We start from the raw sequence: 23335 nt of genomic DNA, 5'->3' as shown, positions 1-23335 counted from the left end.
AACTCTGGGAAATAGGCAGCCTGGCGTACTGCAGTCCATGGGGTCACAAAGAGTCGGACACAATTTGGTGACTGAACAACAACGAAGACCTTAGGAAGACAAAAGGTGGGGTCTAGAATATCCTTAGTCTGACGAAAGGCACTCTAGAGTTTAAGCATGTACCTCACAGGTCTTCTCAATCAAACAATAGAACTTCTATTAAACTTCAGAGCCCTGTCACTCAGCCATCTCAACAGAAGCCTGACATAGAGAAGGGTTTATCTCAGAGATTAGTGGGTATGGCTTTTGTCTAGTGGAGTGAACTCCAAAGACATGAACAGAAGCATTGGCAGCTTGGACTGAAAGGGAAAGGGATGGTACAAAATGAAAAGAGACCTTTGGACCATCAAAACTCTCCAAGCAGAACGCAGGTTACAAAAACCACTCAGCTGCAAACACGGGCCACCTTTTTCTAGGAAGGATGACAGTGAATTGCCAAGAGCCCAAAGGGTGGAGCCAAGAACTGTGGAGAAGAGCCAAGAACAGTGGAGAAAAACTACTGGGAAATGGTAGGAATGAGTTCTGATCCAGGAACTTTCTTTTTTTTTCAATTGAAGGATAATTGGTTTACGATATTGTGTTGGTTTCTGCCATACAGCAACATGACGAGGGACTTTTGATATTTGCCCAAATGGATTTCAAAACTGCCGTGGATCAGTGATCCAAGTGCTCTCCTTCCCCCTACTTTTTTGAATAGGAATGTTTTGGCAGTTATTCTACGCCTGTCCCCATCACTGGATGTTGGGAATGTGGGTGGCAGACAACTTGTCTCTTTAGTTCAGAGGCCAGCAGATTGAGAGGAACGGTATTGGAGGTGCTCAGCCACACCCAGACCTGACTCAGGTGATGAGATTCTGGAGTTAAAGTTGATGTTGTAATGGGAAGAGACTTTGGGGGGCTTTGGGAGGGGTGAGTGTACCTTGTGTGAGGGAGAGACATGAATCATTGGCGGTCCCAAGGATCACTGCCTTCTGGCGTTCCCACTTGTTTGTGACTGCCTTCCACACTGTGCCGCGGTTGGTCTGTCTGACCAATACAATACAGTAGAAGTGATGGGATGTCACTTCTGAGGTTAGGATATAAGCGACCGCATCTTCTGTCTTGGGTTCACTCTGTCTCTCGGATTACTTGCCTCGGGGGAAGCCAGCTGGCGTGCTGTGAGGATGCTTAGGCAGCCTCTGTACAGGCCCACATGGTGAGGAACTGAGGCCTCCAGCCAAAGCCATGAGGGCCTGCAGCCTGCCAGCAGCCATGTGCCTGAATTTGGAAGTGGATCCTCTAGCCCCACACGACTGTAGCCCGGACAGAACCTGATTTCAACCCTATGAAAGACTCAGACAAAACCATCCAGCCACGCTGCTTCCAGATTTCTAATTCTCAGAAACTGTGCAAAGTAATGAAGGTTTGCTTTAAGGTACTGAGTTTTGGGGTGACGTGTTACACAGGGATAGATGCCAATACGTCATGCCACTGTCATTTCTCTCTCCAGACCACCAATCATCCAAACACTTTCCATCTACCATCCATCCAGCAGTCTGTCTACCCCGCAACCCAGCCATCTCTCTACTGTCGCCCACCTAGTGAATCCAGTGATCCATCTATCTATTCATTAACCACTCCACCATCCCTCTCTCAAGCTTAGATGCGTCACCTAGAACCCAGAGGTAAAGACCGCTCCTTCCATGCCAGCCCTTACCTGAGCGATATCTAGATCTGTCTCCACTGTCTGCAGGTCTTTCCCAGAGGCCAAGACTTTGTGTGCATTCTCCACGTCCACAAGGAGTTCATCTGGGAGATCAGCCTGCGGGGACAGAGTAGAGACTCAAGGAAATCTTGGGCCTGGGACATGCTGGCAGTAAGGCAGTCTAAACATTTGAGCTCAGGCTGGAAGTGAGGGTCAGTTGTCAGACAGCTGGGACACCAAGCGAGTCAAATAGCAAATGTGAGTTTCTGAACCTGGGTGTGCAAAAGTCTGAGTGCCTGGGTGTAGATTGACAGAACACACATCGGAGGTTCAAAAGACCGAAGTCTGAGGCCAAGATCTTGGGCCCTGGTGGGTTAAAGATCCTAGAGTCTGGGGGGAAACGATGCTGAGTCCAGGTGTCCCAAGGGAAAGGGTGAGGTCAAAGATCACAGTCTGTTTCTCTGGTGGGGAGAAGATATTTTGGGGGGTCATGAAGGTGGGGATAAGGAAAGTCAAGACTAGATAATATGGACCCCTGCGTCAAAGGTCAGCTTTCTGGACTCTTAAGTAAAAACAGTAACCATTATGGTCTGTTGAAGTCTTTACCAAGTGCTTGTCATGAATGATATCACTGAACCCTTGCCATAACCAATGAGGTGGCTACGTGCTACTATCCTAATTTTACAGGTGAGGAAACCGAGTCCCCGCTTGTCCAGGGTAACACAGCTCTACGTGGCAGAATCAGGGTTTGAATCCAGGTTCGAGTAATCTAAAACATCAGGCATTCTTGTCTCTGTGAGATCAAAACTCAGAGAACCCAGGACTTCCCTAGCAGTGCAGTGGTTAAGACTACAGGGGGTGCAGGCTCGATCCCTGGTCAGGGAACTAGATCCCACTTGCCATGTGGTGCGGCCACAAAGTAAAAATTAAAAAAAAAAAAAAAAAATTCAGATGTTTAGTCACAAGCAATGAGGGGTTACCCCTGCCAGTCCCAAACATACTACATTTTGATCCAGATAACAGTTGAGAGAATCTGGAATCTAGATCTTGAAGGAACCCCAACTCCATCTCATCCCCAACCTTTCCACTCCACAGAGGGAGAAACTGATGCCCAGGGAAAAGCAAGGTTCAAGCCAAAGACCCAAAAGCCTGGATCCTGAGGGCTGAAGTGGAGGGAATGCTTACCGGAAGAGGACTCTGGGGGCGCCGTGTGGCTGGGGGTGCACTGGGGGTAGCAGCTACTGAAGTCCCATCCAGGATTGGTGCCAGAAGGCGACGGAGGTCAGGGCTACAGAACCGTCGGGGGTCAGCGGCCAGGGCGGCCTCACTCAGGGCAGGGGGGTGCAGGAAAGCCAGGATCTGGGGGCCAGAGGCGTCTGCAGAACACATCAAGATGGGTAGGACACAGGAGGGCCACTCAGGGCTGAGGGCAGAGCCCTCTGCCCACCTCCGGGAGCAAAGCTGATGATGTAATCAGTATGGACCCCATTCACAGCGTTGGGAGCTGAGTGCTGGAGAACTGCTGGGCCAGGTGCCATCCCTTCCGTCACCCTGAAGGGTCCTAGGGGAGCGGGGGCACACAGTAGACAGGGACAGTAGCAACTGCCCAGTGGTGGGGACGTGTTTTAATGTTTGAGATTGACACAGCTGGACTGGGGCACAAAACACCTGATTCTCCAGTAGCACAAAACAGCCTTTGGCCATTTGGCTCTGGTGGAGGCAGGGTGAATGGGCATGTTGGGGGAGGAAGCTGGCCCAAGACCCTCAAGGAGGTTCTAAGGACCCTGGTGGTCAAGATGTGGTCCCGAGCCAGTTCTGAGTCAGAAACGGAAAGGGTGTGGGTGACCTCATACCATACCCAGGAGCATGGGTTGCTAGCAACCCTTTGCAGATGGTGAAGCCCTAAAGAACAGTCAGGGAGGGAAACTCATTTTTCCAGGATTGGACGGGGAGGGCAATGCTATTAAGCAGGAGAGAAGGAAGAGGTAAAAAGAAGCCAGATATGGAAGGGTCTAGATTATTGGAAGCCAAAGTATAGTGAAGTGGGAGCAGGGAACAAATTGAAAGTGGGGACAGTTGGGAGTCACAGCAGGATTCAGAGCACCGGATGACAAGACAAGCAATACAGGAGAAGAGGGAGGGCAGAAGAGAGAAGAGCATTCTGGGCAAAGGAAGCTGCATGTGCAAAGACCCTGGGGCAGAAAAGAGTCTTTTCTGTTCCCAGAGCACTAAGGAAGCTGGTGTGGTTAAGAGAGTGAGAAGGGGAAGGAGGCAGGTCACACGGGGCCAAGTGGGTCAGATGAAGGCACTTGGGCTTTCTCCCGAGCATCCTGGGGACACAACCCCACCCAGCCCCAGCCCGGCCTCATACCAAGTCTGTCCCCAGGATTAGGGGCATCCTTCTGAGAGGGGCTGCCCCGCTGAACGTGTCTGCGAGAGTGTCGCTCCGTTTGCTCCAAGGACAGCACCACTTCGGTCTCTTCCACTCGGCTGGGGTACAGGGCAGAGAGGGGAGTGGGAGTCAGACAGGGTGCCTGGCCCCACCCCTAGGCAGTCCCTTCCTAGTGATGTCCTATTACAGGAGGCCATCTCGGGAGGGCATTGTACAGAAAATAATTTGCCATGCTGACTTGTTTTAAAGATTTAAATTTTGTTGACTGTTTTTTTAATTATATTAAGAATAGCATTGAAAAGAAAGTTAAGGGTGTCTTCCCAAATTCCCTTTGTGGAAGGAAAGGCAGGAAAAAAAGAGTTGGCATTTAGCACAGCCTGGGAAGAGAGAAAGGGAAGAGAGACTGAGGGGCCATGAGCGGCAGAGAACAGGGAGGCTGAAAGGCATGAGAACTAAATACTCTCTTTATAGACATTTACTTATAAATGCATTCTTATAAATGTATTGATGAAGACTATATATGTACCATGTTCTTATGTTACCAAATATGAAGAATTTATAGGGATATATTTTATGAATAAGATTTTATTTAGGAAGCTTCTATTCATAGACATTTGCCACATTCAAAGGAACGAATTTATAAATATATGCTTCTGTCCCTCGTGTCTTCCTGCCGCCCCCTCCCTCCCCAGTCTCTAGCTGCAGAAGCAATCCAAATGTTCCCTCTGCAAACTGGCTTCTGGATAATGGGGCCCAGGGCGGAGGACCAGACCCTTGTTTGCATCTCATTTGCATAACAATCTCCAGGACGGAGTGTGGGTGGTCCTTACACCAGCTCTTCCAGAAGCTGGGACCCTGCCCTATCCTCATCCACCCCTTCTGGGCTGGAACCATCCCAATTGAGGCTGGATCCAAAGCTGCCCCACCCCTCTAGAAAAACAGAGGCTCATACAGTCACGTGTACACACACTCTGTACTCACAGGCACAAACAGGAACCTTCGTATACCCCCAGGTGTATTCCTGGTCAGGTAGGCACACATACTCTACACTGGTGCTAACACATGTGCCTACATGCCACATGGAATGCACATATTCATTCCTTCCAGACCTTTCCTTGTTCGTGCTCAGTCGCTCAGTTATGTCCAACTCTCTGTGATCCCATGGGCTGAAGCCCACCAGGTTCCTCTGTCCATAGGATTTCCCAGGCAAGAATACTGGAGTGGTTTGCCATTTCCTACTCCAGGGGCTCTTTCCAATCCAGGGATTGGACCCACGTCTCTTATACCTCTTGCACTGGCAGGTGGATTCTCTGCCACTGTGCCACCTCAGAAGCCCTTTCCTAGACAACCAGAAATACTTAGTGGTTAAGAGCAAGGGCCCTGAAGCCAGCAGCCTGGGATTCAGATTCCAACTCTGCCACGTACAAGCTGTATGACCTTGAGCCTATGGCTGAACCTCTCTGGGCCTCATTTTCCTCTTCTGTAAAGTGGGGATAATAATAGTACCTCCTCCCCAAGTTGTTGTGAGTCCTAAATAAGTTAGTATATGTCAAATGCATAGAACTGTGGCACAGGATGAGCTCTGTATACTTGCCATCATTGTTTATTGAGCAATTACTATGTGCCAGGCACTGGAGTTTCAACAGTGAACAAGACAGACAAGACTTCCAGCTCTCATGGTGGGAAATGCTAGTGGGAAAAGACAGACCTTAAGTAAAAGACATTATCTGTTGGCAAATGTATCTATGTCATTGTTGTTATTTAGTTGCTAAGTCACGTCTGACTCTTGGTGACCCCATGGACTGACTGTAGCTTGCTAGCCTCCTCGGTCCATAGGATTTCCCAGGCAAGAATACTGGAGAAGGTTGCCATTTCCTTCTCCAGGGGATTTTCCTGCCCCAGGGATCAAACCTGCATCTCCTGCATTGGCAAGCGGATTCTTTACCACTGAGTCACTAGGGAAGCCCTATCTATGTAATTACAAAGTGTATTACACACCTTTCTGGTAAACAAAGCACTTGAAACATGGCTGGTTGGAACTGAGATGTATCGTCGAGTAAGTGGCTTCTCCAGTGGCTCAGCGGTAAAGAATCTGCATGCAATGCAATCCCTGGGTTGGGAAGATTCCCTGGATAAGGAAATGGCAACCCGCTCCAGTCTTCCTGCCTGGAGAATCCCACGGACAGAGGAACCTGGCAGGCTACAGTCCATGGGATGGCAAAGAGTCGGACATGACTGAAGTGACTGAGCAGGTCAGTGTAAAACACACCCCAGAGACTTACTTTCCTGATGGTCTAGCGGCTAGGAATCCATATTTCCAATGCAGGGAGCCTGAGTTCGATCCCTGGTAAGGGGACTAGATCCCACATACTGCAACTAAAGATCCCACAGGCCCCAGTGGAGATCAAAGAGCTCTCATGCCACCTGGGAGCAGCCAAATAAATAAATAAAATACTAAAAATGATAAAATAATATATACTAGATTGAAAAATTGAGTATGAAAAAAGAATCTAAAAGTCTCAATAATTTTTAGGGGACTTCCCTGATAGTCCAGTGGTTAAGACTCCTAGCTTCCAGAGATTTTGCTGCAGGGGGCTTGGGTTTGATTCCTGACGCAGGAACTAAGATCCCACATCCCACTCAGCATGGCCAAGAAATCTTTACAACTTCTTAAATAATAATTTTTAACATCAATTACATGTTGAAATGATATTTTTGTATGCATTAGAATATGTACACATGTACCTATAACATAATGTACAATAATTTAATAGTCTATTATTTATTACATTAATCCATATAGTCAAAGCTATGGTTTTTCCAGCAGTCATGTATGGATGTGACAGTTGGACCATAAAGAAGGCTAAGTGCCAAAGAACTGATGCTTCTGAACTGTGGTGTTGTAGAAGACTATTGGGAGTCCCTTGGACAGCAACATCAAACCAGTCAGTCCTAAAGGAAATCAACCCTGAATATTCCTTGGAAGGACTGATGCTGAAGCTGAAGCTCCAGTACTTTGGACACCTGATGTGAAGAGCCGACTCATTGGAAAAGACTCTGATGTTGGGAAAGACTCAAGACAAAAGGAGAAGGGTCCTCTAGACCTGCTTGGGTCAAAACTCAGCTAACTGTGTGACATCGGGCAAAGGACTTCCTCTCTGTGGTCTTCAGTTTTCCCTCCTCCAAAATAGGGATCGAGGAACTTCCTTGGTGGTCCAGTGGTTAAGAATCTGCTTTCCAATGTAGAGGATACGGGTTCAATCCCTAGTCAGGGAACTAAGATTCCCCATGCCTCAGGGCAACTAAGCCCACACTGCCACAACTAGAGAGCCTGCTTGCAGCAAACGACTGAACCCAGGCACGCTGGAGCCCATCCGCCACAACTAGAAACTCACACGCCGGAACGAAGACCCTGCATATGAACTAAGAGCTGATGCAGCCAAAAATAAATAAATGATCTGTTAAAACGGGGATCCAAATAACGGCTATACCTCATGGGCTTCTTGGGAGCACAAAGCCCACGGTGTAGAATGCTGTAAGTGCCCCGAGCAAGTGAGTTTTATTTTTATGGAGCAGGTGCTACTGGCAATGGAAGGAGGCTCAGGTGTGGAAGAGGAAGGATGGCGTCTACAAAGTGTCAGCACTCAAGCAGGCACCGAGACCCACGCAGCTGCATGCCACACAATATTCATACTCAGTGCTTCTCATCTCACAGTTAACCTCCTTTCAAATCAGAATCTTTGCATAACTTGTAGCCTTGAGAAGAATCAGAGCAAAGGAGAGGGGACCTCACTGTTACTGAGTAACCTCCTACTCATGCTTCATCCACTTTCTGCCAGTAAAACTGAACTCCCCAGCCCTGCTCTTTGCTTAGAGGGTGAAAGATTGAAATTCCAGGGCCTGGCCATCCAAAGGCAAGTCTTCATAATGAATAAAAGGAGCTTCCAGAAGAGATAAGAGGGCAGGTCCCCTCTCCTTTGCTCTGATTCTTCTCAAGGCTGCAAGTTTTTCAAAGATTCTGATTTGAAAGGAGATTGATGGGAGAGCATTTCGAAGATGACCAGGCTTGTTTTCCTGTGTATGAAGACTTGCATAAATATTCCTGTTACCAACCTCTGTTTTCTAATACAATCTCTTCTTGATCAAAAAGACCCTGGGAGGGACTTCCCTGGTGGTCCAGGGGCTGAGACTCTGTGCTCCCCATGCAGGGGGCCCCCGTTCGACCCTGGTCGGGGAACCAGATCCTGCATGCTGCAACTGAGAGTTCGTATGCCACAACTAAAATTCGGCTCAGCCAAGTAAATTTAAAAAAAAAAAAAAAAGACCCAAGGAAACTCTATGGTTTTAGAAATGAATGCCATGTCCTGGGAGACAGACTTCAAAGAAAAGCTGTAATTCTCTGTCTTGGGTGATAATCAGCTGCCCTTGTCGCATGTTGTCATGGTGAAAAACTTCTAAGATGCATGATGGAAGGGGGGAGGAGCCTATGCTTTACCACTACACGCTCATTAGAATGGTTCCGATGAAGACAGAGGAAATCAACCCTGAATATTCACTGGAAGGATTGACGCTGACGCTCCAATACTCTGGCCACCTGATGCAAAGAGCTGACTCACTGGAAAAGACCCGGATGCTGGGAAAGATTGAAGGCAAAAGGAGAAGGGGGCGGCAGAAGGTGAGATGGTTAGACAGCATCACCAAATCAATGGACATGAATCCGAGCAAACTCCGGGAAATAGTGAAGGACGGGGGAGCCTGGCTTGCTGCAGTCCACATGGTTGCAAAGTGGGACAGAGCGACTGAATATCAATGAAGACAAAAACAGACAATATAAAATAAAATGCTGGCAAGGATGCGGAGGACTAGAACCCTCACACAATGCTGACGGGAATACAAAAGGACACAGCCACCTTAGAGGGCAGTTTGGCAATTTTTTCTGAAGTTAAGCATACACCACCCATGCGGCCCATCCATTCCGAGGTGTTGATCCAAGAGGAATGAAAACATACGACCTCACAATATCATGGATGAGAATGTTTCCTTTTCTCGTAATCACCCCAAATAGTCAACAGTTCAAATGTCCTCCAACTGAAGAATGGATAAACCATGGTCCATACATATTCATAGCATAGATTACCTAGCATCAAAAAGGCACTGATGGATACACACCACAACATAAATTTAAAATCTATTAGGCTAAGTGAAAGAAACCAGGCTCAAAGACTACATACGATAGAATTTCGTGTACATGACATTCTAGAAAAGGCAAAATTCTAGGGTCAGAGATTAGATCACTTGTGCCCAGAGACCACTAGGGGGTGGGCTGAGGTTCACTATTTAAGAATTCTGGGGGGTGATGAAACTACTCTATAGCATTTTTTATGTTTTGACCTTGCTGTGAAACTTGTGAGACCTTAGTTCCCCAACCAGGTATTGAACCCTGGCCTCAGCAGTGGAAGTCAAGAAAGACGCCAAGTCCTCACCATTGGGCTGCCGGGAAATTCCTAATCTATAGCCTGACTGTGGTTGGGGTTACACAATTCTGCGCATTTGTCAAAACTCACAGAACCACAGACAAAGAAAGAGTGAATCTTCTCCTGTAAATTACATGTCCGTTTTTTAAAAGGCCCTAAGATTCAGCTGTCTTATAACCTGAAAATAGTCTTTTTCATTTCAATTACCAGCACACACTCATATATTTGTGTCTACATGAAGATGCCTGTGTGCCATCAGTCACACGTGTTCTACATACATGTGCACACTTCCTCTCACGTGTGCACGTGCATATGCACACGTGAACATATACACACATACCTGTTCATACATATGCAGACCAGACCCATGCACACAGACATCCCACCTCCTTCCCGCTTACCTGATCAGGAAGTGGACGCAGACGATACTCTCAGATTGGGGACCCCGGCCCCCTGACACCACTGTGGCCTGGGTCTGGGTCCACAGGTAGCCACCACTCCGGGCCAGGAAGCGGTACTGCCCCGTTACTGCCTGGCCCTTGCTCAGCACTGGGGAGGGGTATGGGGAGGGGTTAGGGAAACTGAGGAGAGAAGGCAATGGGGCGGGGCATGGGGTATGAAGGGTCAGGGAAGAGAATGTTCCCTGGGGCTTGGGGAGCGCGGAGCTGGTGTTGGCTGGCGCCACGCAGCACCAGAAATGGAACCTGAACACATACACGTATGGATGCTCTGGCCGACTGCATCCGAGTCCAGCGCGTGGATGTACTCGTAGGCGGAACAGCCAATCAGGTCGTCGGGGCTGTAGCCGGCAACCTCCGCGATCCTGAAGTGGGTGCAGTAGAGCCTAGGTCAGTTCAACTGGCTGAGGTGGAGGGTGGGTGAAAGGAAGGAGAGGGGGGATACGGGGCTGAAGCCAGCAAGACAGAGGAGACAGGCTTGTAACAGAGAGAAAGGGAGACCAAGGAATAGGAAAAGGAGTGTGGCAGGCTGAATAATGGCCCCTGAAGATGTCTCCGTCCTAATTCCCTGAACCTGTGAACACACTACCTTCTACGGCAAAAGGGATTTTGTAGATGTGATGAAGTTAACGATCTTGAGATGGAGAGATGATCCTGGATCCCCTGGGTGGGCCCAGTGTAATCACGGGAGTCCTTACAAGAGGGGGGAACCACACGGTCAGAGTGAGAACAGAAGATGGGATGATGGAGGCGGAGGTGGAAGTGATGTGCTTTGAGGTGGAGCGAGGGACCATGAGCCAAGGCATGTAGGGGGTCCCCAGAAGCTTCTATGGCAAGGAAACGGATTCTTCCCTGGAGCCTCTGGAAAGAACACAGCCCTTGATTTTCATTTCATAAGACTCTTCTCAGACTTGTCACCTTCAGAACTCTGAGATAGAGAATATATGTTGTTCTGAGCCCCTGCTGCTGCTGCTGCTGCTGCTGCTGCTGCTGCTATGTATGTGGTAACAGGATACAGCAGCCATAGGAAATTAACAGCGGAGGAGCGTGCGTGCGTGAGGAGCGTGCATGTGTGCGTGCTCAGGCGCTTCAGTCCTGTCCGACTGTTTGCAACCCTATTGGTTGTAGCCCACCAGGCTCCTCTTTTCATGGGATTTTTCAGGCAAGAATACTGGAGTGAGTTGCCATGCCCTCCTGGAGGGGATCTTCCTGACCCAGGGATTGAACCCGCAGCCCTGCATTGCAGGTGGATTCTCTACCCACTGAGCCACCTGGAAAGCCCGAATAGGGGAGGAGAGAGAAGGTAAAAATGGGGAGAGTGATGAAAAGAAAGACAAAAGAGAACGTGAAAGAAATAGGAGAGGGGTAGAGAAAGGAAGAAAGAACATCACAAAAACAAAAGAACGAATAGAAATAAAAAGTAACCATGATGATAATTATTTTAAAACATAGGCACGTCTAGGCTACTCTGCACCAGGCAACTCACTGAGTGCTCAGAACACCTGTTCTAAGTAGGCTCTGTTCTCACTTCACAGGACGGATGAGGAAAGTGGGGTACAGAGAGGTGCGGTCCTTAAGCCAAGACTGTTTGAACTCAAACAGTCTGAACCCAGATAAGGAGACCCACATACAGGGAACTTCCTTGGCATGTTCAGAAGTTACGACTCTGCATTTCCAGTGCAGGGGGCTCGGGTTCAATCCCTGGTCGAGGAACTAAGATCCCCCATGATCAGAGGCATAGCCAAAAATTAAAAAAAAAAAAAAAAAAAAAAAAAGACAGACAATTCAGAGGCAGGCAGACATAGCAAGACAGAGACAGATGGAGTCAGAGAGCTGGAAACAGACCAGAGAGAGAGGCTGGGGGTGGGGGGTAGGAGAGGAGATGGTGAGTGAACTTGGGCAGAAAGGAAGAGGAGGAGCCGGGCTTGGCAGGAGGTGAGTGGGCCCCTGACTCCTGCCCACCTCTCATCACAGTAGGTGAACTTCATGTCCAGGCTGTGGCGGCTGAGGAAGGCCCCTCGGCCCAACGGGGGCTCTAGGCTGCCAGGGTGGGGGATGGCTTCACAGATTAGCACCAGGCATTGCAGGGGGGGCTCCAAGTTGGGACTCCCAGCTGGGGAAGTCTGTGCTGGGGGCTTGTAGACCCTCATGTGTCCAGAACAGTGTAGTACCTGGTGGGGGTAGTTGGGGGCAAGAGGGTGATGTACCTGGGCCTGGGGCTACCCAGGGGGCTGGCAGGAATGATCCTATGGGCCCCTCCCCTAGAGAACTGAGGATTTCAGAGTCCCAGCTCAGGGAGCTCTGAGGACCCCCAGACCCCAACCCCATAGAGACCCCAGCCTAAGAAGATTCTGACAGTCTCCAGATTCTAAGACACAGGGAGCTTTGAGGACCCGATTTTCCTACCCCATGGAGACTCCAGACTCAGGACGCTGAGGACTCCCAGCACCAGGCCCACCGAGATCCAGACTAAGAAAGGATACAAGGACCCCCCGATCCCCAACCTCCTAAGTACCCAGAGGATGTCCAAGACCCAGCCTGAGAAAGCCCCACTGGATCTCGGGCCCAGGAGACCCCCAGACTCCAACCCGCTGAGAGGAACTTTAGGGCTCAGGTCCAGCCCCGGCGGGCCCCTCCCCTCCAGGCCAGATCCTGCCCACCTTCCAGGTGGCCGCCTTGAGATTGAGGGTGCGCCCGCGGCTGCTGAGGGTGCTCTTCATGCGCAAGGAGAAGCACCGCCCCGTGGGGGCCTCCGGCTTCTTTTTGGACAGGCCTGAGGAGGGCCACGGGGAGGGCGAGGAGGGGCAGGGAGGGGGCGGGAGAGGGAGGAGCTGGTCATCGGGTAGCTCAGGACAGGACCCAGGTCCCTCCAGCACCCTGGTTACTAATCTCTTCCCAGCCTCATCCTCAAAATCTAGGCCTGAAACCAGAGAGGGTCTCCCAGGGGTTTGCTGCTCTTTAAGACCTGCTCCCGCCCCCACCCCAGCGGGGCGAGCCCCTGCATTCCCCCAGGGCAGGGCCACAGCGTCTTTCTCTCCCCATCTTTTTTTCTCAGTGGACAGGGAAGCCTGGCATGCTGCAGTCCATGGGGTCGCAAAGAGTCAGACACGACTGAGCGATGGAACTGAACTGAACTGATTCCAGAGGGGAGAGGATACGCTCAGGGCAGGATGGAGCCTCAGTTTGTGTAATTTAAAGGCAGAGACCTCCAGGGAACTCACTCTGCCGGGGGGTCAGGGCATCTTGAAGTTCCTCTTGGTCACAGGGATGGATAAAATCAAAGATATTGTGTCCAATCAGCTCCAGCTGGGAGGGAGGGAAGCAGAGGGGTGCCTTGGAGGAAAAGCATTTTCACAGGGGCCTCTGACCCACCTCACTCTTCCCATCCTCATCACCCTGCCCCAATTCATGAACCTGGATTATTTTCCTAGTCTCCTTATTCATTCATTCATTCATTTCTTCAACATGCCAGGCCTTCTTCTAGATGGTGTGGGCACAGAAGTAACTACAAAGACAAAACCCCTAACTCTCAGAGCTTACTGAGTAGTAGAGTGCATGCTTGGTCGCTTTAGTCGTGTCTGACTTTGCGACCCCATGGACTGTAGCCCGCCAGGCTCCTCTGCCCATGGGATTTTCCAGGCAAGAATACAGGAATGGGTTGCCATGCCCTCCTCCAGGGGATCTTCCTGACCCAGGGATCGAACCCAGGTCTCCTGCATTGCAGGCGGATTCTTTATCAGCTGAGCTACTAGGGAAGCCCTTATGATGAAATGATGGAACATTATCTTAGAGGCGGTGGTCAGAGCTAAAGCTGAACGGGGGAGTGATGAGATCTTGGAGTCCTGGCTCTGCCATTTCCTAGCTCTGGGACCTTGGAACATTCACCTCTCTGAGCTCAAGAGCTCAAACTAACAGAGAAGTTGGCATCAAGAGTGGGATGGGGACTTTCCTTGTGATCCAGTGGTTAAGAATCTGCCTTGCAAGGCATGGGATGTGAGTTCAATCCCTGGTTGGGGAACTAAGATCCCACATGCCGAGGAGTAACTAAGACTGAGAGCCGCACCTACTGAGCCAGGAAGGCCACGACTAGAGAGTCTATGTGCCACAACAAAAGATCCCTCGTGATGCAACGAAGACCTGACGCAGATGAATAAATGTTCTTTTTCAAAGAGTGGGATAACAAGGCAAGGGAAAGGAATAGATGCCAACTGTGGAGCTCATCGGTGTGATATAAGAAAAAAAAAAAACAGTAGCCCTCTCATGGGACTGGGTGTAAGATGAGCTGGAATTAGTGCTGCTCCCTAAGTCTCTTGTCTCCCCATCCCCGGCCCCTCATCCTACTCCTTTTCTCCCATTTGGGACCCCACATCCACCATTTTATGGAGTTTCCAGCCTCTAGATACACTCTCTCCAATTCTATCTCTGTGCAGTAGCTACAGCGATCTTTCTAAAATGAAAATCTGATTGCACCTTTCTGACACAATCTCTCCTCTGCTTAAAATCCTTCCACGACTCCCCAGTGCCCTGGAGACACACCTTCTATTTCAGTCCTAAATTTTGACCTCTAGCCTTTCTGTCACTTTCTCCCACTGCACTCTGCACCTAACTCAGAGAAATGTCCCCAAAGGTTCTGCTTTTATCTCACATCTGTGTCTTGGCATATTCTGTTTCCTTGGCCATGTACATTCCTAGCCTTTGGTGGTCCCAACTATTCACCATACCCTTTGACTGGGTAAGTCCTTCAGGTTTTAGCTCAGATGTCTTTTCCAGGAAGCCCTTGATTCCCTCCCAGTCTGGGTCAGGTACCAGCGTCCACCCCGGGCTTGTACAGCCCCTTAAGCTGCCCCACCCTAGCCCTACCCATTCCAAATTTTCCTCTCTGGTGACATATTTGCCTCCCCTTTGCACTGTGGGCCTTGTAAAAGCAGGGCTAAGGTGGTTCTGGTGCCATCCATATCCCAGCATCGCCTGCACAAAGTAGGAGTCCCTCTTACCTGACTGAGGCCCAGGTGTTTGCTGACATTTTCTGACAGGTAAGCCATGTCTCCCTCGGCGGTGAGCACCATAACAAAGCCCTCCAGGGCCTTCAGGTAGCAGGCATCCAGCGGTTCGCCCCCTGCTCCCAACTGGTTCCACTCCCCTGGTGTCCGGGCCAGGATGGATGGGGTGTGTCCAGTCAGCCGTGAGCCCGCCCTGGCTAGCCTCCCTCTGCTTTCCTTCATTCAGAGGGACTTACAGGTACCCCCAGGTGAGTGGGGCACATCCCAGTGACTGGGAGTCCCAAGGAAGAGGGAAGGACCAAGGAGGACTGGAATTCTAAGGGAACAAGGCCTCCCAGGGGTACAGAATTCTAGGAAGGCAGGGGTCTCCCGGAGGGATAGAACTCGTTGTTTAGTCAATAAGCAATGTCCTATGACTCTTTTGGGACTTTAGCCTGCCAGACTCCTCTGTCCATGGGATTTCCCAGGCAAGAATACTGGAGTGGGCTGCCATTTCCTTCTCCAGGGGATCTTCCAAACCCAGGGATCGAACCTGAGTCTCTGGCATTGCAGGCAGATTCTTTACCACTGAGCCATCTGCGAAGCCCCTAATAGAACCCTGAGGAGGGCAGAATCCTAACAGGATGAAATTCCCAGGGGTCAAAATTCTAAGGGGCCAAGGTATAAGGGGAGTCAGAATTCCAAGGGGGCCAAGCTTGCCAAGGGTTCAGAATTCTTGGGGCAGGACTTTCCAGATGGGCAGAATTCTAAAGAAGCAGGGACTCCCAAGCGACAGAATTCTAAGGAGGACAGAATACAAGACAGGAAAGTCTAAGGGGCAGAGTCTCCAGAGGATGACTCCACTTTCCCCATAATAAAATCTTTTCAGGGTCCTGGGATTCCCAGGGATGTGTGTTTGAGAAAGAGAAAGAGAACGCCTCCTGCTGAATTTTAGTTTAACAGGGTGGGAATTCAAGGGGACAAACAATAAAACTAGTGAGTCTAGCTGAGAAGGTCTCCCAGGGGACCAAATCATAAGGGTCCAGGTGCCTTAGGGAGTTTAGTGAAACAGTGAAGTGAAAGTGGTAGCCTCTCAGTCCTGTCTGACTCTTCGTGACCGCATGGATTGTAACCCGCCAGGCTCCTCTGTCCATGGAACTCTCCAGGCAAGAATACTGGAGTGGGTAGCCATTCCCTTTTCCAGGGGAATCTTCCGACCCAGGTGTGGAACCCGGGTCTCTTGCATTTCAGGAGGATTCTTTAGGGTCTGAGCCTTCTATTCCCTAGAGTTCTAATTCTAAGGAGGCGGAGCTATGCAAGGGAGCATTCCAACGGGCGGGGCCTAACAAATAACAGACTTCGAAGAGGATGGATTCCTAGGACTGGATTCCGATTGGCCAGAACTCGAAGGGGCGGGGCCTATCCAGGGACTTGATTCCAGAGGGGCGGGGCTCCTCCGGGAAGCCATCTGGGGGCGGGGCCTTGTCGGGACGCGGCTTCCCGGCGGAGGGGGTCTCCTCGGGAGGTACCTTTCCGAGGGCGGGACCTTGCCCAGGTGGGAATTCCCGGGGGCGGGGCTCACCTGCGGTGCAGAGGCGGTGCATGCGCAGGTAGCTGATGGTGAGGCGCATGATGGAGGCCTTGTCCAGGTGGGCGCTGACTCCGCGCGCGAAGGGCAGCGTGTGCGCCAGCTGGTACAGCACCTCGGTCTCCTGGCTGCGCCGGCTGCGAGCCGCATCCCGGGACTTCTCCTTGCGCAGCTCCGTGCTCGACCTGCGGGCATGGCCTGCGTTCACTGGAGGCGCTCCGGGAAGGGAAAGAGTTGGATGCGGCAAGCACGTGGGCTGCTGCCACATGGGTCTCAGAGAAGTCAGAGCCGCGACTGTGCAGGCCTCGCTGTGTGGCCCGGGCGAGTTCCTGGAGCTCTCTGAGTGGGCTATACTATGGAGTCGCTCCTAGACTCGGGTTTTATTGTCTGTGCGCCAGCCCATGCTGCCCGCCGGCGCCTCACTCCTCTGCAAGGCGTGCCCGGGGCCGCCCTGTCCCCTCCCCGACTTATCTGCTGATTATTCCCCGGGCTTGGGGCGACTGGGTAACAGGGAGGCCTGCTGCTGGGAGGAGGCTGGCAGAGATGGCCAGGAACCAGGGGAGGGAGGGTGCAAGAAGATGCCTGCAGCCCTCTCCAGGCCCTCTGCCCTACAATCTCCCTGAACCCCGTCTCCTGCCCTTTTCCCTCCTCAGCTGAGCTGAGTTCTCAGAATCTTGGAGTACAGACTCAAAGTCCAACGACCCATCTCCCGGGGCCCTTCCAGGGAGATACAGCAAACCATCCCTAGGGTCCTGGGGGGTTCTGTTCAGCCAATGGCTAACCACTCACCCCTGCCCTTTAATCCATTTCAAATGCTTGAATTCTTCGTTGGAATTAGAAATTCTGGGGTTGGAAGTAGAAAGTTATCAGGATTTTTGGTTGGTTGTTTGTTTTCAGAAATATCTGCCACTTATCCAGCTTTTACTATTATGTCAGACCCTGTGCCATGTGTGTAACTTAACCTATGCAGCTCAGACATCCCTAGGAAGAAGATAACATTCTCCCCATTGAACTTATGAAACCCAGGCACAGAGAGGTGCAGTGCTTGCCCACAAGGAATGAAGCTAAAGTTTGAACACTGGTCTGCCTGAATTCTTCAGTTTCCTCTGTTGTATGTATGTGCTGAGTCGCTTCAGTCATGTCCAACTCTTTGCGATCCTATGGACTGTAGCCCGCCAGGCTCCTCTGTCCATGGGATTTTCCAGGCAAGAATACTGGAGTAGTTTGCCATTTCCTTCTCCATGGATCTTCCCGACCCAGGGATCAAACCCTCATCTCCTGTTGTATGGCCCTGGATCATCTCCAGGTTTTAGTACTTCTTCCTGTTTCTGGACTGTCTTAAAAGTCAAACTCCAGGTCTCTCTGAATCCAAACTCTATAGTTTTTGGAGGGGGGAAAATGATAGAGTATGTTACACATAGTATAGTATATGTAATCTTATCTATATTGAGATACTACTATTGGTAAAAAAAAAAACATAAATTTGTTGTTCCCTTGCTAAGTCATGTCCAACTCTTTGCGACTCCATGGAGTATAGCACCAGCCTCCTCTGTCCTCCATTATCTCCTGGAGTTTGCTCAGATTTGTGTTCACTGAGTCAGTGATGCTATCTAACCATCTCATCCTCTGCTGCCCCCTTCTCCTTTGACCTTCAATTATTCCCATGATCTCCAGTGAGTTGGCAACCCACTCCAGTATCCTTGCCTGGAAGACCCCGTGGACATATGAAAAACCATTAATAAGCAGCTATAATTTGCTAAGTATTTATGAGTCTGACATTGCACTAAGTAAGGACTCAGCCTACGTGTACTCATTCAATCCTAAGAAAGCCCTAGGCAGGGACTTCCCTGGTGGTCCAATGGTTAAGAATCCACCTTCCAATGCAGGAGACAAGAGTTTGATCCCTAGGAGGGGAACTAAAATCCCACATGCTATGGGACAAATAAGACCGGAGGCAGCCAAATAAATAACTTTTCTTTTAAAAAAGAAAGCCTAGGCTCTGAAACCTCCATTTCACAAAGGGGAAACTGAGACTGAAAAAGTAAGTCCTTTGCCCCCAGAGTCATAAAGCCATTAACTGGAAGAGTTGGGATCTGAACTTGGGCAGTGAGATTTCAAAGCCTTCATTCTTCTAATTCCTTTCTTATGAATCAACAACCCCCCCAACCCCTACCCCCGGCCCGGCCCCTTCCACAACCTCCATGGAAGCAAAACCTGAGAAAGGGAAGCTGACCTTCCTAAAAGCCAGAGGCCCTTTCTGGGGCATCAGCTGCACACCCAAACAGAAGCCCTGCAGCGCCACCCCCAGGCACAATGGAGGGAGGCGTGTGGTGCCTCCTGTCTCTCTACAGATGGGAAAAATCTCATGCAAGTGGGAGGGAGGCGCAGAAGGGGACAGGCTGGGTGGAGGGGTGGAGGGAGCCAGCAACTGCCCTCATCCCCTCCCTCCTGGCTGGCGGGGGGCAGGGGCCTCCAGTCCTTCTCTGCCCAGAGGACATTCCGTCCTCCTGTCCTGTTCTGTTCCAGCCTTGTTTGTCTTCCTGCCCAGAGGGTGGGGGTGGGCGGGCCTCACTGAGCTGGGGGCCCAGACGGAGGGAACAGGGAATGGGAACAGGGACGGGGGGTAAGGGTGGGGTTGGCCCCCCCACCTCCCGGGCAGCTGGGCTCTACACTCCTCTCTGTGGCCGACTCCTTCTCCCTTCATAGAAGGAGCTAGCTGGTGGCTGCGGCGGGACCCTCTCTCTGGCTTCCAGCCTGCTCTCCGGATATTCTGACAGCAAATGTGGGTGGGCCTCTCCTGGTCTCTGGCCTTTCCCCGTATTTATTTACATATTTTAACTTTATTATTATTATTAAAGTTTTTATTGAATTTGTTACAATGTTGCTTCTGTTTTCTTGTTTGGGGGTTTTTCTTTGGCCCTGAGAAGAAAATGGCAACCCACTCCAGTGTTCTTGCCTGGAGAATCCCAGGGACGGGGGAGCCTTGGTGGGCTGCCGTCTCTGGGGTCGCACAGAGTCGGACAAGACTGAAGCGACTTAGCAGCAGCAGCAGGGGCATGTGGGGTCATAGCTCCCTGACCAGGGATGGAACCCCTACCGGCTGCATTGGAAGGTGAAGCCTTAACCACTGAACCACCACGGAAGTCCCTGGCCTTTCTCTTTAAACAGACTTGGGGCTAATTCCTCTGGTTCAGCATTCCAGTCTTGACTCCATGACCTATTAGCTGTGTGACTTTGGACAAGTGGCACGGCCTCTCTGCGCCCAAGAACAGCACAAATACTCATGGGGCTGTTGTGAAGACTAAATGAGTTACTGTATGTCAAGGGCTTAGAATTGAGGCTGGCAATTGGTCAATGCTATATAAAGGTTCAACTCTTTGCGACCCCATGTACTGCAGCAGAATTCTTCAGGCAAGGATACTGGAGTGAGTTGCCATGCCCTTCTCCAGGGGATCTTCCCAACCCAGGGATCGAACCCAGGTCTCCTGCATTGCAGGCTGATTTTTTACTGTCTGAGCCACCAGGGAAGCCCAAGAATACTGGGGTGGGTAGCCTATTCCCTTCCCCAGGGGATCTTCCCAACTCAGGCATCGAACCTGGGTCTCCGGCATTGCAGGCAACTTTTATTATTTCCTCTTTGTCCACATCAGGGATGGAAGGCTTAGGAGGCTCGTAGGCTCTGGAGAAACCCTTGGGCTTCGGTGGTAACCCCGTGGTGTGTTGTGTTGTGCGTGTGCAATCACACGTGACTTTTACACAATACTTTGAGAAAAAGACTAAATCATAGTGATACTACTAATAATGATAGCGCTGGTGTATTGAAAACTCATGAGCTTAGAGATCCCATTAACTCCCTTCAACAACCCTGCTGCTGCTGCTGCTGCTAAGTTGCTTCAGTCATGTCCGACTCTGTGCGACCCCATAGACGGCAGCCCACCAGGCTCCTCCATCCCTGGGATTCTCCAGGCAAGAACACTGGAGTGGGCCGCCATTTCCCTCTCCAATGCATGAAAGTGAAGAGTGAAAGTTAAGTCGCTCAGTCATGTCTGACTCTTAGTGACCCCATGGACTGCAGCCCACCAGGCTCCTCCGTCCATGGGAGTTTCCAGGCAAGAGTACTGGAGTGGGGTGCCATTGCCTTCTCCTTCAACAACCCTAAGCACCTGGAAAAGTGATCTCCCTTTTACAGAGTCAGAAACTGAGTCTCCAAGCAATTGCATTATCAGCCCAAGTCACCAAGCTGGTAATCCCAGGACCCTCCACCAATGCGCAGCTATGCTCAACGCTTCTGTGAATCCAATCACGCATTTGCTTTTGCCCAGAATCCTGTCTGACTTGAACAGTTTATTGCCCACCTATGGAGTATTCTGCCTCAAAGGTCTGTCCCATTACCACTCATCATCTAGATCTGGTGCAGAAGACGGGAAGTAGAACCTTCATTTTCCAGGCTATGAAACTGAGGCTCAGAGAGCAGCCTGCTGGCATAAAGCCACACAGCTGGGAAGCTGGTGAGCTATGATTTGAACCCTGATTTTGGGGCCTGGGCTTTTAAGTGCCATGCCTTGGTGAGCATGCCACCCAAGGGACCCCTCTCCAGCCCCTCCACCGCCCAGTGGACCCCTGTCCTTTCCCCTGCTCCCACCCCTGCTGCCTCCGGATTTCCCCAGCTGGCCCCATGCCCAGCCCTGGTCCAGCCCCTTGGCACTCTGCCCAGGTTGAGACGTGCAGCTGGAGCCCTGCCACCCTTCCTCTGTGTTCCAGCAGAGAACAGGGGGTGGAGCCAGACTGGGAGGCCCCAGGGTAAGGCCTGGGATGGGGACTAGGGCCTGGTGCCCCCCCTACCAGGAGAGGGAGAAGCCCACTTCTTCCCTGCCCTGAAGAAATTGCCCCTGAGAGCAAAGGAACGGAGAAAGTGGGGACACTGGCCCCACATTCGGGGCTGCTCTTGGGCCTCTCTCTCCTGACAATCAACTGGGTATTGGGGGTCTTGCAAAAAGTATAGAGGATCTGGGGGGCCTTAGGCTGAACCCATGCAAGGATCCTCTTGGCAATGCCCTGAGGTGGCCTGAAAAGGCCAGAGGCAGGGTTTGGGTTGGAGAAGGGACTTGGGGCAGGGGGTTGGGAGAGTCTCTCTACTCCTGACTCTGCGCATTCCCAAGAACCTGGTAATCCAGTGGGGTGCCTGTACCCCAAGTTCTCTGTTCTCTGGGAACCCTCTGACCTAGGAGACACCCAGGGCCAAGTGCCCATTGGGGCTTCCCGAGAATCACCTTTGCCTGGGGTGGGATGGCAGTTAGCCAGAGCTGGAAGAGGGGGAAGCAGTAAGGGAGTATGAGGGCCCACTCACCATCACCCAGACCCTCTTTGGCCCAAATGCCATCCTAAGGGTGCAGGAGGGGATGGAGCGTGGCCGGGATCCGGGTGCAAGTTATGAGTGGGTGGTGCGCAGGCTCAGATGACATCAAAGGAAAGGGCTGTCCTTAGATGGGGAGGGGGTGAGCGCCCCCAGCTCAGCCAAGAGGGGCCCCCACCCAGCCAGGAGGGGCTGGGCCAGGGCTGGCCCAGAAAGGGTGGGATAGAGTTTCCCTGGCAGGCCCAGAGCCAGAGACTAGAATAGAATTGGTGGGGGAGTATAGGTGAGGGGGGGGAGGGATGTGAAAACATGGGGGTGTAGACAGATCCAATCAGACCTGTGAAGCCAGGGAGGAGGGAAGGGGGTGAGGCTTCCTGGACGCCTCAGATTGGACGGGAGAAATCAAGGGCTTGAGATACTTTCTGGGGTTCCATGCAAACATGGCCAGACAGGACCCCCTGGCTGTGGACCCAGAACACCAGTTCCCTGTGCTGCCCAGCAGGTCTGCACCTGTTGGGAAGGGAACACAGAAACCCACTCCCTGCCCAGGATGACCTAGCTGGCCGCTGCAGCAGGGGGTGCGCCCATCACAGCTCCCACTGAAGCAGGCATAGCACCCTCTCTGGGGTCTTCCCAAATAAGGCTTGGGTGCCGCTTCCCACTGTCACAGGGACTGGGTGGGGTTGGAGGAGTCAGATAAGAGGCTAGACTTTGGGAAGTGGGTCAGGCTGTTTTCCTATTATTAAAGGGATGACCCTACCTTTCACAAGAATACAAGGAAAGCCCTTGGGAAGGGTCCCCCAGGTGGCTCCTGAATCTGCCTATTTCTAGGCAACCCAAGGTTTGGGAAACAGTATCAGGGAGGGTCCAGTTACGGAGGTTCCCTCTTGAATCAATAGCCGACTCCCAATTCTAAGGGACTCCGTTTATCTGGGAAGGCTCAATTCGGGGCCGTCCTGTATCTCCTAGGACCCCAGGGGTCTTGCGTCAAAGAACAGCCTCAATTCTGGGGGCTCGGAGGCCAGAAAAGTTACTTACTCTGAAGAAGGAAAATGCCTCCCGCAGAAGCCTGGGAACTGCTCAAATGCAACCGCCCCAATTCCGTGGGGACCCCGAGTTTCACCCCTAATCAGAAAGGGAAGCGAACCCGGAGCAGCAGGAAACCGGGGATCAAGACCCCGAAGTCGCTCCTGGCTAGAGGGGCGTGGCAGCCTGGACTTGGGGGAAATGCCCCCACCCCTGCGATCCCCTAGGGTGGAGGGTGCGGCGGGGATGTGCCTGCAACCGCGCGTCCGAGGGCACCCTAGGCTTGCACCCGCTCCTTCCCCGCCCGGCTCAGGGGTCGCTGGAAGAAGAGCCCCCAATTCT

General features: G+C 51.4%; 1 protein-coding gene across 3 annotated transcripts in view; it reads right to left on the bottom strand.

The window, feature by feature from the left end:
• HIF3A (hypoxia inducible factor 3 alpha subunit) overlaps positions 1 to 23335 on the bottom strand; it is a 31478-nt gene that overhangs the window by 8054 nt on the left and 89 nt on the right. For 2 of the 3 annotated variants that reach the window (XM_018062640.1, XM_018062642.1), the window contains exons 1-10: positions 16609 to 17203; positions 15042 to 15187; positions 13269 to 13353; positions 12708 to 12820; positions 12010 to 12218; positions 10306 to 10412; positions 9991 to 10138; positions 4095 to 4213; positions 2909 to 3099; positions 1736 to 1840 (exon numbers count right to left, since the gene is read on the bottom strand). In XM_018062640.1, coding sequence (XP_017918129.1) covers positions 1736 to 1840; positions 2909 to 3099; positions 4095 to 4213; positions 9991 to 10138; positions 10306 to 10412; positions 12010 to 12218; positions 12708 to 12820; positions 13269 to 13353; positions 15042 to 15187; positions 16609 to 16882 — 1497 coding nt within the window. In that variant the 5' untranslated portion in view covers positions 16883 to 17203. Of the gene's footprint in view, positions 1 to 1735; positions 1841 to 2908; positions 3100 to 4094; positions 4214 to 9990; positions 10139 to 10305; positions 10413 to 12009; positions 12219 to 12707; positions 12821 to 13268; positions 13354 to 15041; positions 15188 to 16608; positions 17204 to 23335 lie in introns of those variants that run through there. The other variant, XM_018062641.1, reaches the window with a different exon arrangement.

This window comes from Capra hircus, chromosome 18, assembly GCF_001704415.2.
Source record: "Capra hircus breed San Clemente chromosome 18, ASM170441v1, whole genome shotgun sequence".
Classification (NCBI taxonomy): domain Eukaryota; kingdom Metazoa; phylum Chordata; class Mammalia; order Artiodactyla; family Bovidae; genus Capra; species Capra hircus.
The sequence above is the reverse complement of the archived record's forward strand: the minus strand, read 5'-3'. Positions and strand labels throughout refer to the sequence as shown.